Genomic DNA, 19,259 nt, shown 5'->3' with positions numbered 1-19,259 from the left:
GCTCGTGGTGAGAAAGCTGCCGCTCGCGATGAGAAAGCTGTCGCTCGCGGTGAGAAAGCTGCGGCTCGCGGTGAGAATGCTGCCGCTGTATTCAAAATTCTACTCGAGCTGCATCATAGAAGCAACACCCTCTGGTGCGCTGCATGGTGCAGTTTGTGCTGATTTTGCAGCGCAGATCAAGCTCCCGCTCTACATATCAGCCCAACGTGCCAATTCCGCCTGCTTACGGAACTCAGCTCAATCTCGTGGAGTTTTTTATGTAACTCAGCAGAATTCCACCCATGAGTGTTAGGGGAGTGGGACGTGAAGAAGGAAATGACAGCTATAGAGCGTCCTCATTGCTGTGCATCTCTACCGCAGTTTTTTTTGCGGTAGGCAGAGCACATGGCTCCTGCTTAATGCAAGCCTATGCTTGACAGAAGATAAGCATTGCTGTAAAATTCTTATATATTCTTATATTTGCGAGTCCTCTTGAAACATGGGGGTGAGCAGACCTGGCTTCCTTTCTTTTGTAAATGTCCTGCTAAACCCTGGCAGTAAAATATGTGTTTTCATTAGGGGTGGGTGATGAATTCCGAGTTTGCCGAGTTTTGCCCACCCTGCATGTAACGTGGAGATCCAGCAAAACTCTGCCAACTGCCATGTGGCAGAGTTTTTTCGATGTTATGTTGGCTTGCGTGAGAGAGAGCTGAATTCCCTAGCACAATTCTCAAGCGCTAGGACAGCACCTGGAGAGATTTTCTCAACAGGGGTAGTCGCAACCGTTCAGGAGGGAAAGTTACCACTCGCGGTGAGAAAGCAGCCGCTCGTGATGAGAAAGCTGCCGCTCGCGATGAGAAAGCTGCCGCTCGCGATGAGAAAGCTGCCGCTCGCGGTGAGAAAGCTGCCGCTTGCGGTGAGAAAGCTGCAGCTCCCGCTGAGAAAGCGGCCGCTTGCGGTGAGAAAGCGGCCGCTTGCGGTGAGAAAGCTGCCGCTCGCGGTGAGAAAGCTGCCGCTCGCGATGAGAAAGCTGCCGCTCGCGGTGAGAAAGCTACCGCTCGCGGTGAGAAAGCTGCCGCTCGCGATGAGAAAGCTGCCGCTCGCGGTGAGAAAGCTGCGGCTCGCGGTGAGAATGCTGCCGCTCTATTCAAAATTCTACTCGAGCAGCATCATAGAAGCAACACCCTCTGGTGCGCTGCATGGTGCAGTTTGTGCTGATTTTGCAGCGCAGATCAAGCTCCCACTCTACATATCAGCCCAACGTGCCAATTCCGCCTGCTTACGGAACTCAGCGCAATCTCGTGGAGCTTTTTATGTAACTCAGCAGAATTCCACCCATGAGTGTTAGGGGAGTGGGACGTGAAGAAGGAAATGACAGCAAAAAGCGTCCTCATTGCTGTGCATCTCTACCCCAGTTTTTTTTGCGGTAGGCAGAGCACATGGCTCCTGCTTAATGCAAGCCTATGCTTGACAGAAGATAAGCTTTGCTGTAAAATTCTTATATATTCTTATATTCTTATTCTTATATTTGCGAGTCCTCTTGAAACATGGGGGAGAGCAGACCTGGCTTCCTTTCTTTTGTAAATGTCCTGCTAAACCCTGGCAGTAAAATATGTGTTTGCATTAGGGGTGGGTGATAAAGTCCGAGTTTGCAGAGTTTTGACCACTCTGACAATCTGCCCCTTTTTTGACGTCTGTACCCCTTTCTCATTCCCCTCTCCACCATTAAAAAATTGTAGACTGAGCGTATGATCAAAATAGGTGGGGCATGCGCTATATACTAAGTGAATAGAACCTTAGTTACGTTTCTAAATATTGGATTACTCTTTTGACTTACCTTCTCACTTGAGCACATACTTTTACACTCTTTACTGCACCTGGCAGTTTCTCCCCAACTCTTGGGATCTTTTAATATTTTGTATATAGGATTGTGAAATAAATTGGCAGACTTTTTTGCTGCTTTATAAACATTGGTGTTCACAAATATTATTTTGGGTCGCATTACTGAGACTACCAACGCATTTGGCTTTCTGTTGCTTTTCTTTTTTAATATTGCTGGATAAAGTCCCATGGATTAACTCAGATTTAATATGAGTTGTGCATTCATTGTTGTTTCACAAACTCTGAGCAACAGCACATGTAACACGGGAAGTTCTTGAAAATGGGCAGAGCTTTTAAAGCTCAAATCCCGAATACAGCATGTTTCGCAGAGACAGCGCAATCGCTCCCCAGTCGAGATCTAAAACAGAATGGAGGAACAAAGGAGAAAAGGATGAAAGGCCAGAAGTAACAAAGAAGAGAAACAAAGGTGATAGAGGCAATGAATGGAAAGAGTAGAAGGAGAGAATTATTTTTAGGAAGACTACAGAGGAGAACGAAAAAGAAACGAAGTAAAAGGTATGAAGTGGAGAAAGAAGGAAACATGAAAGTGAGGCGGTAACAAAGAGACAGAAAGGAGGTTGATAAAAGAGAGACAAAAAGAAATAAGCAGAGCGAAAGAAAGACATTAATAAGGCAACCCCAAAATGAGAGAATGTTGAATAAAAAGGTAGGTAAAAGGAAGAGATAATGGAAAAATATTGAAATCAGAATGGAGTGAAAGGAAAAGCGAAAGGATGAAGGGAAGAATCAAAGGTAGATGGAAAGGAAGAGCGAAACAAAGAAAAGCAGAAAAGAAGAAAAGAAGAAAGGAGGAGAGAAAGGAAGAAAGAGGAAGAGAGATAGACGAAAAAAGGGAAAGGTGAGAGAAGGAGAGGTGAAAGAATAGAAAGATAGAGAAGACGCGAAAGGAAAACAAGGAATAAACAAAGAAAGAACCAAGAAAAAAAAGAAAAGTAAATTCAGTGCAGCATTATAAAATGCATCTGTTGATGTAATTTAACACCCATCCAAATGAAGGCTTTGGAACAGTGTGCTGGTATCTGACATTTATTTATGGCCAGCATCCATCTTAGGCAGCTGCATGGCATTGCTTGTTTGAGAAGAGGGGGGCTGCATGCTGCTCCTGTTACCTCACAAGACCGGTGAAGGGAGTTTTAAAATGCAGAATCAGCAGGGATAGGGCGGCATACTCCCAAACTCAAATCACAGGCAGCAGCTCCTCCAATAATGCAGCGAAATACTGGTAGCTCACAATTGACCTGTAATACATCTTCTTGAAAACCGTCTTTCTAGCAACAGGTAGCACTTTCACAACACCGTCTCCAGGGGCTCCGTTTTCTAACAAAAAAAAATCTTGTGGTGTTATTGTAAGAACTATGGGGCATTTTGGGGCGTGGCTTGGATGGCAAGGAGGCTGGAGACCTAAGTCCGGAGCTCCCGACCCCCAAGTCCAACGAGCGGCGCGCATCATAGTCTAACGCGAGAGAAACGGGCCCAAAAGCAAGGGAGGTGTGTAGGAACCGAACTGGCACCCCATGCGAGGCTCAGCGGAAAAAAAAGTGCAAAGAACGAGGTGACGGCGGAGGGAAGACGAGCTGCCAGGGGGAGAGAGGAGCGACCCCAAGATGGCGGCGTGACCAGGAAGACCCGGGAAAGATAACAAGCCGCACAGACGACGGGCAGAGCCAGCCCGAAAACACAGCGTCCGACCACCCCGGTCCCCCCGTCTCAGGAGGAGAGAGAGGCAGTCAAGACGAGCGACCGGTGCAGCAGGCACAACCGCTGGGGGAACAACCAAGTAAGCAAGCAAGCTCCGGCATAGCGAAACAGCGCAAACAGATCAGCGCAGCAAACGCGCTGGTCGTCTTCTTACAACCCGCAACTCAGAACTAAGGCTGAAATTTAAAAAGGGGCAGTCATTCAAGCACAGCCCAAGCAGCGTCAGGCCAGCAGGGAAGCCAACAACAAGGCGGCCATCTTGGTGAGGGGGAGGAAGCACAGGGCGGCCATCTTGCCAAAGTGTACGACAGCCCAACAAACAGCGCAAGCAGGTCAAGAGCAGCAACGAGCAAACAGCGCAAAGAGATCAGCGCAGCAAACGCGCTGGTCGTCTTCTTACAACCCGCGACTCAGAACTCAGAACGAAGGCTGAAATTTAAAAACTTTAAAAAGGGGCAGTCATTCAAGCACAGCCCAAAGCGAACAGCGCAAACAGATCAGCGCAGCAAACGCGCTGGTCGTCTTCTTACAACCCGCAACTCAGAACTAAGGCTGAAATTTAAAAAGGGGTAGTCATTCAAGCACAGCCCAAGCAGCGTCAAGGCAGCAGGGAAGCCAACAACAAGGCGGCCATCTTGGTGAGGGGGAGGAAGCAAAGGGCGGCCATCTTGCCAAAGCACCTCACAGCGGTACACCCCCCAGTGTACGACAACCCAACAAACAGCGCAAAGCAGGTCAGAGCAGCAACGAGCCGGCCACCTCCACATCTCGCGATCCCTAAGGGGGAGCCATTAAGACACAGCACAGGCACAGCAAGCAGCAGCAGGGATGCCGACAACAACGCGGCCATCTTGGTGAGGGGGAGGAAGCACGGGGCGGCCATCTTACTGATACACCCTGCAGCGGAACAGCGGGGATACAAACCGCATCAAGCGGAAGGAGGAGGCAACAAGGAACAGGGCGCACGCTCAAAAGACGGCGCTGGCAACCCAGAGATCTCAGACAATATCAAGGCGTCCCCCTTTACAAAGAGGGACACACGGAGGTCGACAACAACGAGCGGCGGACCCGGCGACGGGGCAGAGGGCACAGGGAGGCCCTCTCCGCCGCAGCAGCCTGACGAAGCACCAAGGCGGGGACGAGCGCAGGCGATAAAGGCAAGGGTGGGTAGCCCTCTAGATGCGCAGCAAGGCGCAAAAAGCCAGAAGGCGGCAACCACAGGCCCCCACCACAACGGGAACAGGAACAGCCGACAATAAGGCGGCCATCTTAAGACAGGAGAGAAGCACGGGGCGGCCATCTTGAGGTAACGGCAAACAGCACGGTGGGAAAAACGAACAAGCGCACAAGTGACACGCACAGGCGGGTGAGCTCAGGCGGCGGCGTGAGGTGGAACGGAAACAGCGAGGGGCACGGAAAGACTAAGCACAACAAGCCCCAACTAAGGAGATAGAAGGTACATGCAGCCAACTCGAAGCAGACAAGGCGGCAAGTACACACGAGCACGAGGGGTGGGAAGGGGAAGCCCGGAGAGCTGTGGGAGCTGTGAGCAACAAACGACCACCAGAACAAAGGCAAAAAGACCAGAGAGTATTGTGCAGGAGGCTGGCGGAGTATAGGACAAAAACCAGAGTGGTCAAGTGGCCACCCAGGTTCAGAGACGACCCCATAACGTCGATAAACACCCTGAGGGTCAAAGAGGGTAAAGGGGGAGACAAGGCCGCAAAAAGACACCCACCAACAGAAGGGAAGCCCAAGATCAACCAGGCCAAAAGAGGGACCGAAGCCATGGCGGGCAGGGACGGGAAACAAGGCACAAACGACCTGAAGAAGAGCAAGAAAGAGACCCCACCCTCCCCGGGCAAGGAGCGCAACAACCATGGGGATGGCACAATCACGCTGGACACGCTCCTGAAGAAAATAACCGAAGGGAACGAGCTGGCAAAAGCCACGAAAAAGACAGTAGACAGCATCCAGATGGAGCTAATAGCAATCAGAGCTGAGCAAAGCAGAGCCAATGGCAGAATAGACGAGGTAGAGAAGAGAATAGGCATGCTGGAGGACAACGCAAACATAACGCATAAGGACATGGGCCTTGTGATAAAGAGAACAACGGCGCTACAAAAGGCCATGGCGGAGCAGGAGGACAGGAGCCGCAAGGGGAACATAAGACTCCTGGGAGTTCCCGAGGAGGAAGAAGACACACCGGGGGCATGCGCCCTGATGCTGGAGGCCTTAATACCTAAAATAACGGGACTCAGCTTCGACAAACCGCTGGAAATCACCAAAGCATACCGCATACGGGCCAGGAAGCAGATGAACAGCAATGCCCCTAGACCCATTATATGCAAACCCCTAAGAGAAAACCAAACAGAGGCGATATTTGCGGTAGCCAGGAAGGGTCGCCCGATGCTGATAAATGGAAGCAAAGTAACCATCACCCAAGACTTCTCCAAACTAACAGTAGAGGCGAGGAAAGGCTTCCTAGCCCAAAGAGAACATCTGCGGAAAAAGAATATTGCATTCACATTCGCAGGCCCATCCAAGATGAAAGTGACAGATAGGCATGGAAGCAGATTCTTTGACGACCCCAACGACCTACACCGTTACCTACAAGGCCCGGAACCAGAAGAGATGGAGCTACCGAGCCCCGGGGCAAAGAGAAGGGCATCCTCTGACGAAACACATGAAGGAAGCAAATAAGAAGGAGTGTTTGGAGTAGCAACACGCATGCGCAACAATGCACCGAAACTCCGAACTTAATAACAACCGCAACCTACCTCAACAACGACCACAAAACAAGCACACACCAGCAGCCGCCGATCATAAAGAACAATACGCTTAGAGCAACCAAGCACCGAGACTCTGGCAGTCAAACAACGCGAACGACCGCAGCCACGGAGCACTGAGACACGAAGAATATACAACAACGAAACAATATGCTTGGGGTAGCACGCAGGCGCAACCACGCACCGAGACCCTGAACTCAACAACAGCAACAACCTACCTCAGACAATCACACAACAAGTGTTCGCAGCCACCGAGACACGAGCAGATTGCCACGAGCAATCGCACAGCAAGTCCTAACCATACCTACCTCAACAAGGCCGCCATGGCCACGGGCAGAATGGGCAAGACACCGACTAACATATCCTTTTTTTAGCAACAACAGAGACTCAGGAAGAACTTGGGGGGGGGAGTGTGAGGACCTTTGCTGTCGCACACCCGGTTTACTATGGATGGGGGGGAGGGGGGAGGGGGGGAGGTGGTCGGGCAGGGGGGGGTGTGAAGCTGGCGGAAAAGACAGTACATGGCAGAGCCACCATTTGTGTTACGAACAAAAGACCTAGAACCTTGCCTCTCTCCACAGGCACCCTATACTTTTTCTATCTCTCCATTCCCATCCTACACCCCGGGGGGGGCTGCAGAACGCAAAGCACAAGCGACGAAATCAGACCACCATGACTGACCCAAAAAGCGCTGGCCTGTCCTCTGACATGAAGATAGTGTCCATGAATGTTAAAGGACTGAACCACCCGGTCAAACGAAGGAAAATCCTGGACTACCTGGCCAAACTGAAGGGAGATGTATACATGCTCCAAGAAACCAAACTCTCAAAAGAAGAGGCAAGACTACTCAAAGCTAGATGGATAGGGGAAGTACTCTGCTCGCCGGCTAAAGGAAAGAAAAGAGGAGTTATAACTATCCTGAGCAAAAGGGCCAATCTAACGACACAAGCAGTGGACGCTGACGAAGACGGCCGCATGCTCATAGCAAGCGTCCAGAGAGGAAGCGACAGAATCCACATGATCAATATCTACGGCCCTAACTCAGAAGACAAACAATTCTGGCAAGGAGTGGATAGCAAAATATCCGACCTACCCCAGGAAGACCTCCTGATCACAGCGGGGGACATGAACAAGACAATGGACCAGGCAACAGACAGACACCCGAATAGACCAAGCCATAACTCCAATAACAACAACAACACCCTGAAAGACCTATGCACTAAACAACATCTGGCAGACCCGTGGAGGCTCCAACACCCGACAGCCCGAGAGTACACCTTCTACTCACACCCACACAACTCCTATAGCAGGATCGACTACATACTGATGTCCAACACGCACACGCACCTCATAGAGGAGACGGAAATAGCGCCGATCACCATCTCGGACCACGCGCACATAACACTCACTCTAAGTGGGAAACACAACGAAAACCCAACGAGGAGGTGGAGGTTGAATGATGACATCCTCCAGAACAGAGAGAACGTTAAAGAAATTGAAGCCGCAATCAAAGAATACCTCGAGCACAACGACAATGGTGAAGTAGGGAAAGACACTGTATGGGACGCCCTCAAAGCTACACTAAGGGGGAAACTGATAAACATCAAAGCCAGGATAAACAGAGGAAGAAACAAGAAAATCCTTGAGCTCGAGGAGGAAATAACAGCACTGGAGAGAGGTCACTGTGCAAATTTAACGGACAAGAACACGCTCACCCTGCTCACAAAAAAGAAATACGAGCTGAACAGGATCCTAAGTGAAAGAGCGGGATCATGGCTGACGAAGTTCAAGTCAGTCAACCTGTGCGCAGCTAACAAGGCAGGGAAGCAGCTGGCGTCCTACTTGAAGGCGAAACAGAGGCAACACACGATAGCAGCAATAACCGATCGCACGAACACATCTCAAACAACTAACAAGGGCATACTGGAGGTCTTCCGACGATTCTACCAAGAACTGTACACTGAAGATCAGACCCTGAACAAAGACGCAGGACGAGACCTACTCAGCAAAATCAATCTGCCGAAACTCATGGAAGCAGAAAGGAAGTCGCTCGATGCCGACATCTCGGAAGAAGAGATTGAAGCAGCCATATGCCAACTGAAACGGAACAAAGCGCCAGGACCGGATGGTTACTCAGCAACTTTCTACAAAACATTCAGCGACCACATTAAAACGCTAATGGCACAAACGTACTCCACATGCATCCAGAACGGGAGGATGACGGAGTCCATGTGCGAAGCAAACATCACCATAATTCCCAAGGAGGGGAAAGACCCACAATATCCCCAGAACTACAGACCAATATCACTAATAAACGTCGACTGCAAGATTTACGCAAAGGTCTTAGCCAACAGACTAAACAGGGTCCTGCCAAACATCATCCACACCTCACAAGTGGGATACATAAAAAACAGACTATCGCAGGACAATACAAGACTATTGTGCCACCTGATCAACCACACGGCAAGTAGCAACGAACAGGCGGTCATGATAGCGCTGGATGCAGAGAAAGCTTTCGACAGAGTCTCATGGCCTTTCCTGAGGAACTGCATGGGAGTTTTTGGCCTAGGCGGGAAATACACGGAAATGGTCATGGCCCTCTACAACAAACCGAAAGCAAAGGTAGTCGTGAATGGGAGCGCATCCGAAACACTCACGCTGGGAAGAGGCACCAGACAAGGATGCCCCCTCTCCCCCGGACTTTTCCTGCTCGCCCTAGAACCCCTGCTAGCCAGAATCAGGGACAACACAGAGATAACAGGCGTCAAGCTCAAGAAGAAGACCGTAAAACTAGCGGCGTACGCCGACGACATCCTCATTACAACAACAAACCCCTCCACGTCAATTAAAGCACTGATGGCCACAATAGGTGAATACGCTGAAGCCTCAGGCTACAAACTCAATAAGGAGAAATCGGAGTGCAAGCCAATGAATGTCCACACCACAAGAGAGGTCCTAGGCGAATCCGGACTGGCATGGCAGACGAAACCACTGAAATATCTAGGGCTCCACTTTGGGAGAGACCTCACATCAACGCTACAACACAACGAGGATCTCACGCTGAAAAAGATAAAAGAAAGGCTGGAGTTATGGTCACCAAAGTACATCAGCTGGTGGGGGCGAATTGAAACCATCAAAATGATGATAACACCGGCAATAAACTACACGCTAACAATGCTACCTCTCCCGATGACAGAGATATTCCACAAAAAACTGGACCAACTTATAAACATCTTCCTATGGAAAAACAAAAAGCCAAGGATAAGCCTACAAAAACTAAGACTGTCAAGAGACCTCGGAGGCCTTAATCTGGCGAACTTCAAGACATACCAAACGGCATGTCTGGCGAGACAGGGTATCGCCTGGACAGATGCCACACAAACGTACATACCAGTATGGCTAGAGGTCGAACAAGACATCCTGGGAGGGCTCAAGCCGATAGCACTCCTAACAGCGAACCGGCATCCACTAAAAGCCAACGCCATACTAAAACACACGAGAGAGGCCCTGCTGAAAGTGGACAGGCACATGGCGCAGAAGATGAAAGGCACAGCATGGGAATCGATCTGGTTCAACACTAAAGTGACCTACCAGGGGGCGACGCTGCATAATGACATTTGGATCGGGGAAGGCATCAGCACCCCCAGCCAAACAGAGACCAGGCAAAGACCACTGACGTTTCAGAACCTACAGCTGCTGCATGCCCTCCCGAACCGAGAGTTCTATAACTTCCTAAAGATCAGGACAGCAATAACAAAAGCCAACCTTTGCGGAGGAGAGCCGGGAATCATCAAATACCTGCAGCTCCTCAACTCAGCAGGTCACCAAACGGCGAAGATCTATAAGCTCCTGAGCCCATCCAAGCTGGCGCAGAACAAAAAAGCCACTAATACATGGGAGACGCTCCTGGGCAGGCAACTGAGCGAAACAGAACGAGCAAAAATGTGGAGCTCAGCAACGACAAACAAAATCACACCACAGCTAGCGCAAACAAAATTTTGGCTACTTCACAAGGCCTACTGGACGCCATCCAAACTCCACAAGGTCGGCATCGCAGACTCGGACAGATGCTGGAACTGCCTGAAAGAGGAAGGCACCCTCGAGCACCTCATCTTCACCTGCGTGAAAGTCGAGAGGTTCTGGGCACAAATCAATACTTTCTTGAACGACATGCTCAAAACCGATCTGAAAATCAGCTTCGTGAGCCTGGCGACTGAACACCTAACAGCTAATCTAAAAAGCAGAGAAGAGAGAGAACTCCTCGACCTACTCCTCACAGCAGCCCTTAAAATAATCCTAACGAACTGGAAAAACACAGCCAAAGCAAACTTCAAGACATGGGTCAACTGGGTCACCTTCCTGAGGGGGGCCGACAACATCACAGGCACCTTCTCAAAAGAACATAAAGCCAAGCTACACATGTGGGACCCGCTGGACGAGCACCTGAGGAAGACCCAGTAAAAGACAACAACGAGCGTGCCCCCCCCCCCCTCTTTCTTTCTCTCTTCTTTCTTTCCTCTCCCAGTGGAGGGAGAACGAACTCACGAATGGACTGTTTCATAGACAGGACCGCCATCATTTTACGCACATCTGTATATATATATTTTTGTACGGCCTTCTTTCAATAAAAAAATTTCAAAATAAAAAAAAAAAAAAAAAAAAAAAAGAACTATGGGGCATTTTAGCAAGAACCTCGTTGGAATTATCGCTGTTTTAGCGGTAGGAAACTGCCACTAAAACGGCGATAATGTTAATGGGCTTGCTAATATGCATTAGAGAATTCCAATAAAAGCCCAGGTTAGATGTGCAGTCTCCTGCCGCTAAAACAGTGATAATTTTAACGAGGTTCTTGCTAATATGCCCCTGTGTTCTGATACAAAGTAGAAACAGTAGTTTTCCACAGCGCTGCATCATTATATTGTGGATTTATTGTGTTTGAAAAAAAATACCGAATGAAAATAACTACCTAAAAAATAAATCAATACAGGTTAGCAAAGGATCAATGTACAAAAACAACAAACTGAAAGGTGGCACGTTTTTCCCAAAGATAACTTTTATATTATAATTTATAAATGCTGTGTTCTACAAAAATGAGGGGATTGAGGTGAGGGAACTGAGTTATTATATGAGGCTACTGCATAAAAACAAGGAAACTAATGAGTACGCATTCATGTAAATAGCCTAAACGGGCATTTTTTGTTTTATACTGCACATATTTGATAATGTGATAAAAATGATTGATTCTGAAAGGGCCATGGCCCACTGTTGCGTCCCTTAGAGTTACTTAACGGTCTGCATACAAGCCAATGTTCTGTTCCACTCTGACGTGTTCAGAATTCATTGGGGCAGATATACAATAACTGGTGCATCCTTGCGTATCAGCAGGGATGCACCAGTTATTTTGCGTGACGGTTGAAACCCCTTGCGCCACCATGGATGCAGCTACATTTACAATGCGGTGCACCTTTGCGCAAGGAAAGAGAGATGTGTGTCGCATCTGACGGCGTAAAGGTGACATAGTGCTGGAGTTGTGTTGCTAACGGGACGCAACACCAGCACTGCTCAAGGGCGCCCTATATTTGCTGTGCTGTGTCACTCCTTACGCCTGCTACAAGCAGGTGTAAGGTTTTGACACAGCGGGGATGTAAAAGTGACTACATGAAATCTTTTAGATTTCACTGCGTCACTTTTACGGGGCTTTCTTGCGACGGAACGCCCACCCTGCATACATGGCGCAGGTATAATGTAGCGCAGGGCTTTACAACGTGACACGTCTCACTAGATGCGTCATATTGTAAATATGTTACATAGTGGCGCATTGTTTAAGGCGCTGCTGCACCACAAAAGTGAGGCAACGGCGTCGTAACAGTGTCGCAAGGGGCTTGTAAATCGGCCCCAATGTATTTAAAAGTTGTGTGATGCTAAGGAAATTGCCATTTTACTTTTGCATTTGAATGAAGAACATGTGAGGAGGGGGCTGTCCCGGACGACTTGGTTCTCTCATTCATCCATGGGAATACTTTTTTCAAGGTCAGCAACTGGGGGATGGCTCGATTCGGATGATAACGTGGCACCGAGCGGGCTGGGGGTGTGGAAATATTTGTTTTGCAAAGTTCAGTGAAACCCACGAGGGAGCCGGACCCAAGGCCCGAGTGTTCCCCCAGTAAAGAGGGAATTGCCCTCCACTGTCGGGTCAGGCTGCAGGAGGGGTGCTCAGGAAGAAAAGCAGCCACATACCTGGCATTTTTTGCATGATGGGCTCGGACTACACAGGGAAAACTCGTCCAGTTTTCTACACGGGCGAAAGGCAACAGGCCCAGCTCTCATGCGGCAGATGTTTTCAGAGGCTTTGGGTTTCCGTGGAGTTTTGACTTCAAGGGAAAATGTATAAATTGCACTTTAAAGAAGAAACAAAAAACTAGCGAGGGCGTGTGGGGACCTTCAGTACAGCAGCAGACCGCAAGAACGTGAATGAGACAGGAAGGCATGGGGGGCAGGGCCCTGTGGCTCTGAGATGAACCAAGCTCAGCTGTGTTCCTGCACAGAAATAAAGATAAATAAAAATAAAAACACAAGTGGGGAAGTGTGTTGTAAACAAGCGTTGCTACTGGCAAAGCTGTGCACTACCTCTTGCTGTGCTGATGCTGTTGCTTCTTTCTGGTAGTGGGGTGAAACTTCTGCCATGCACGCTGTACTAGTGGGTAGATGTAAATACATATATATTCCCTTCGTGTGTTTGTGTGTGTAAAAGAGAGGGCGACAAGGAGAGAGACCCTTGTGAAGCTCCTTCACACACTCCACCTCCCCTGTTGAGGTAAAGAAAAATCCATTGCTGTGTCCTTGCAATACTCGTCCTATCTGTGAGAAAACATTGCACCTGCACTCCTTTTCTCATAGCTGGTGGTGGCTTGAAGGAGCCTTTACATTATACAAGAGTTAAAACCATTGGCTTTGTCAGTGCTTGTTCTACTGCTTCTCCACTTCGACACCAGTGGTGCAGGTACGGCGCCACGCCTTGGCATATCCATCACTCTTGGGTACCACGCAGAACCAAAAGTAAAGGTGATGGGTGGAATCCATGTGAACCTCTCTGCCATGTGCCGGTTCTTAGTTTAACCCGTTTGCTGTGGGTGTCGACCAACAGCCGTCGCGAGCACTACCTTGGTAGTCCGTTGGCCGACGCGGCCCTGCCCGTTTTTCAGAACGTTCCACACTGGCGCGGAACGTTAGAAGCAGTTAAGACGTTAAAGCTTAAATAAGGTCCTCGTTGTCTTTCTTGGGATTGGTCATCCTTCTAGGATGTAACATTAGTGTAGCACTAAGAGTTTTAGCTTATGCAATGACAAGGCCTCATAGGATTGTATTGTTTATTTCTATTTTTTCTGAAGACTTAATTGTTAAAGTTGAACTGGAGTGAGCCACAGCCATTAATGCACATTTTTAAAAACTGTTACTAGGTTTAAAGCCATTGCTTCATATTTTATTTTATGGATTGTACTTGTGAATTTGACGTGGTTAACCATTCCGAGCTCTGGCCTCTTATGACCGAGATGGGGGTGGAAGATCCATTGATCGGCTTACTGAAAGAATGATGCAGGGATCTTTCAGGAAGGTCGCTTGTTGGCCCAAACGGAACGCACAGAGCCAATTCGATCCATTGGAGGGATCCACCAGGGTTGTATCCTGGTGCCACTTTTATTTACACTTTATATTAATGACCTGGCAGACCATTTAGTTAGGAGGGATAGGACTTAACTGTTTTGGGCAAGCAGCCTAAGATTGTGCAGCTCTACGCGGATGGCGCCTTTCTGCTAGATAATGCAAACGGTCTCCTGGGTCTTTTAAACCAATTTACTTCCTTAATAAATAATTTCATTCCTAACCGCAGTCTAACAAAGACATTTACTATGATTTTTGGGCCAAATAAAACAAAAACGTGTATTTATTTATAGAGGGCTCTCCTGCGGGGCGAGTTGCGACTATATATGAAGGTATCAGCGATCTCAGCAATTCTCCAGACCTTTAGGCGATTTTTAGGCTTAAACAAAAACTTGACCAAAAGCCCATTAAAGAAATTGCACTCATTATACAAGAGAAAATGCCTGTGCACTGCCACAGACAGAGCTGGTTTGGGGAGATGTGAAGTGGCAGGCCAAATGTGGAAAGCTAAGAATAACTCTTGACGGAAGCTGCTGGCGGTCCCACAAGGCTGCTTCTCCTATGTATGCCACACTGAGTTGGGTTTAGCTTTCGCTGGGATCTAATTCAAATCTGTCCATTGTGGGTTTCTGTGTAGCTGAAACAGGAGCCTCACCTCACAAAACTGATTATAAATGATTGTTTACATTTGGACAAGGCACTGCATATTCCTTCACCAACATATCTAAAAAAACACATTTTATTTGCCGGGGTTTTCAGAGCTTTTTAGTAACCCAGAAAGAATACTGACCCCAAGTAGTCACCTGCACACTACTAAGCTTGAAGATACCAGATTAGCAAAAGAACTGAATAAATCCTCAATCCAGGATCATTTAGATCTATTGACAGGGAGGGGACAAGGAGCCCACCTTCTGATGGTTATAAATCATCAACACAGATTTTGTGTAACATGTTTTAGATTGAATGCTGTACATGAGGTGGGTGCATTTTCTAAATGTGGTACCTTGTTTGGGAATCTCATGGAATGCCCTTGCAACAATTATAATGCATTGAGCACTTTGCGCGTCATAGTTTTCTGGAAATTCTATACTCGGCTTAGGAAATTTTATATTCTGCCATTATTGCGATATGTAAAGATCCAAAGGGCAAGGCAGGTATTACTGGCTTCACAATAACTAACATCAGAAGATATCTGCTCCGATTTGTTCACAGAATTGAAAAATTTAAATTTAATTGGTTAAAGTCCTGTGAAATTAAGGTAACAATGTGGTTTGTTGTTACGTGTATAATACATTGTTTAAACGGCTTGTTTACAAGAAATTATGTTTAGTCTGTCAAGCTTTTGTCCACTGAATGTTTTTAACTAATTGTTTGCTGAAGGCATTGATTGTTTTGATCTAATCAATATATTATATGTGTTGTTTCCTGCCCTTTTATGGCTGCTGTTTTAAGCCAAATGAAGACACTTTAACTGACTGACTGATTTCCATAACAAAGTGCTTAAGTTTTCAATCAATTGTGATCATGAGTTGAAGCACGACTAACAAAGGCCCGTCTGATGTGCCAGGAAATTATACCAAAATAATGACAATTTGACCACAACAATGGTCAGCTCAATAATCACTAGCAGGGGGAAAACATTCTTGAAACCGAGGAAATATTTTTAATCCGCTAAATAAAAAGGTTACACAACTCACATATGTGCATATTTCAAAATAATAGTCTTGAAAGGTTTGTCTGGAAGAGATGTTCTACACTTTGGTCAGATTTGAGTGGAAAATAAAGTTAAATCTTTTCAATGAATGTCAACCAGAGCCCACAATTCTGTAAAAAAAAGACCTTTGGTACACCCAGGATAATCATTTTTAGTGATCTTTCCAACATGTTTCTCTAATTATAGACATAGAAACTGAATAATTCTGAGTAAATCGAACCTAAATGATAGGTGCCATGCTTAGCCACATTTTTAAATGTTTCTTAAAGTTTCTTACAGCCTGATGGACAAAGCACAAGTTTATAGTCTTAGGTGACAATGATTTCTGAGTCACTTTCTTGTGATCATAAAGTTTGTGTCTGGCAATAAAAGTGCTTTCCTCCTTTAAACACTTTCCTCTGGACTCTTTCACCCAGCTTCTTTAAAGTAGTTAAATGCTGCTTTGCCCTAATAAGTTGTATTCTAAAAATCAAATAAAGAATTTTTTTAAACTCGGCTTCAGCCAGCTTTTTTGATGGATATCAGAGTAGCTACTAATACTTTACAAGTTTCTGTTTTTCTTAGAGGTGCATGCAGCGCTAAGGCAGGTGTAAGCAGCGTAAGTGCTTGCATAGGGACTGCACAGGTTTAGATTTTAGTGTTAATTGTGCTCGCTTCCTTTTGTGCACCGTAAAACCAGCTGACAACAGTGAAGGTGTGGTGATACAACAGGCAAAACAGGCCTAAAAAGACCAATCTCAAACTTAGCCTCAGAAACTGGGAAGAAGCGCTTTACAAATGTAATTTGTTCCGTGGAGTTTTTGCACTGAAATTTAGCACAGTGCCTGGTTGTTTGGAATGATTTTAATTTCTCACTTTGATAAGCACTGATAACAATAATGATCTACTGTGCGCGAAGCCACAAAGTGTGCTCTAATTACTGGTTTACCAAATAAACTTCATGGAGATTATGCAAGCTTATTCATGTAACCTCATGCTATCTTGCAAGAACAGCGTGTCAATAACAAATCATATTCATTGCAAAATAACAAACGAATATTTGTGTGAAAATTAACACCTCGATGCTCTCTGTCCCTTATCAAAGCACCCTTAGGTGTCTGATATATTTAATTTAATTTAAATTAATATTTAATTTATTTGATCCACATTGATAACAAGGATTCGACCAGAGTTCCATCAACATAACCCATATTTTTGGTGACTACTCAGCATCAAATTAATAATTACTGGTCCTGAAGAAGGTACTTGTCTGCCAAAGCATCTTCAACCCTCTGCACACTCTGTATTTGTCAGGGGCAGCAACTGGACTGTGCACATTAATTAAATAAAATCACTTCTAGTGTATTGTCCTATAACGGTTTCTCTGCATTTTATCAAAGCTTAACAGTGTCTTTTCTCTATACAGTGCAAACATTTGTAACTGTTTATCAGTGCCCCAGTTTTCTGTCCCTTCACTGATATTCACCACATGCCTTTGCCATTAATAGCTAACTTGCATTGTTTGATAAACACATTTATGTAAGTATGGGCACCTAAGACGTAAAATTCAACAATGCATATTTTCACTTTCTGAGAAGGATCCAGTTTCCTATGTGCAGTTGGTTAGAGGGTGAATCAAGAAGGTGCTCCCGCTCTGTGAAGTGGACTGAACCACCCGTCGAGAAAAACATTCTACCAATTCCTTCTTGTGTTAAACTAAATAATACCACAGCTACCTGCCAGGTTTGTAAGACTCTATGGCCGTGGTGAACACTACAGACAAGGCAATCTTTCCCCTCATCCTCTGTAATCAGACCACAGCCCCAATCCATGCAACATTACTCCCTCATAGTCCAAAAACTTTGGTTCGAAAAACAATAAAGACCTGATGTATCAAAGGCTGGTCTCAACCAGACACTGCTTTTTGCACATCAACTGGCTGGCTGCCTTTTATTTTGTGATACGACTTCTGTACTACTCAGTTAATTCGCAAAATGCTAATTCGTAGATGGTTGCACCAGCCCCTGCCTCTTCACGAAGTATTTTGCCCCTTCCCACAAATTCCAATCTGGAGGCCTTGGGGGACAGCAGGCTTCCATCCATGAATTTACATACCATGCATGTTGACGTTTTCTTTAAAGTGTCACCTGTGCCACCATTCACAGGGTGAAAGCTGTCCTATAGAACAAGCTTCCACACTGCAGAGGGGTTCCCGTCCCGTGGTTGCTGGTGGTAACCCGTCAACCGTTGCAACCCTGATATCGGTATCCAAGCACGAGAGCATCTCATTGTGGCCCAGGGAAGCATATTTCCCATCCCCTACTCTTACCTATTCAGAATAAGCCAAAGAAAGTCCTGCAGCAGTCAGAAAGACTTATCTGATCCCGGAGTGCATTGCAGCTTCCACGTTTAGCACTTGCAAATACTGTAACTTTACAAATTGCAAGCTTCTCTGAACGCAATAGTATTTCATACATAAGGCCCTTAATGCTTAAAATTACGATAATGGACCAATAAATAGTGTTGCAGTAATGACTCTCCTGAATCCCCCTCTCCACCGCGGCTCTAAATCCCTGTAATTCTGTTAATCCTCATATCTGACAGTGGTAAGGACCAATCCCCCCGCTCTCTCCTCCATCAATACAGTGACACAGTTCACCAGTGGACTTAGAGCTTAGGCTGGTGCAAGGATTTCCGCTTCCTGCTCACTGAGGCATTTACCCCATCAGGCAAAGAGACAACATTTCATGGTGGTGGAGGAGGTGATCTGCCCTCCCAACGCTACTGACCAGAATCATTGCATTACCCATACACTGACTATAACTTGAAAAAACATCACCAACAGACCCAAGTCCTGCAGCTCCTGGCTTCGTCTGAGTCTTGTGGCAGGCCGCTCGCCCTCCTCTTGAACCGCCATCTCAATCTGGTGGAGGGTCGGGGAGTCAGCTTCATTCATATCTTCTGTTAGTGTAAAGTCAGCAGCCCCAGAACATGCTCATCTTGGCAGGAAGAGGAAACCACATCTAGGCCAGCCCCAAACGCTCACGTCCAGCACAGGGTTTTAGGCGGAAGACACTGACCTGCAGATCCAAGCCATCTATTAGGGGCAACGCACGGACTTACAAGAAATCCGCAGAACGATGCAATGATGTCACTCTAACTTTGGGGCTATATGCTGACCACAAAATATATTATAAAAATAAACCGAGGTAATCATGCTCTTCATTGCAAATCACCATTCTCTGCTCGTATGGAAGGGCCATCAGTAAGTACTGAACTGAAAAACGGGCAGTTTTCACAATAACACTAGAATTAGAACAGGCTTGCACAATCATCAATCACCCCACTGAGATGTACATACTGCACATTAACCTTCACAATCATCAATCACCCCTCTGAGATGTACATACCGCACGTCAACCTGCACAATCATCAATCACCCCACTGAGATGTACATACTGCACATTAACCTTCACAATCATCAATCACCCCTCTGAGATGTACATACCGCACGTCAACCTGCACAATCATCAATCACC

General features: G+C 46.7%; 1 protein-coding gene across 1 annotated transcript in view; it reads right to left on the bottom strand.

Annotated features, from left to right (window-relative positions):
* LOC144767841 (CD209 antigen-like protein C) overlaps positions 1-18,677 on the bottom strand; it is a 175,349-nt gene extending 156,672 nt beyond the window's left edge. The window contains exon 1 of the mRNA XM_078651204.1: positions 18,568-18,677. Coding sequence (XP_078507330.1) covers positions 18,568-18,676 — 109 coding nt within the window. The 5' untranslated portion in view covers position 18,677. The remainder of the gene's footprint in view (positions 1-18,567) is intronic.
* Positions 18,678-19,259: the final 582 nt, after the last annotated feature.

Source organism: Lissotriton helveticus, chromosome 7 (assembly GCF_964261635.1).
Source record: "Lissotriton helveticus chromosome 7, aLisHel1.1, whole genome shotgun sequence".
Lineage (NCBI taxonomy): Eukaryota > Metazoa > Chordata > Amphibia > Caudata > Salamandridae > Lissotriton > Lissotriton helveticus.
The sequence above is the reverse complement of the archived record's forward strand: the minus strand, read 5'-3'. Positions and strand labels throughout refer to the sequence as shown.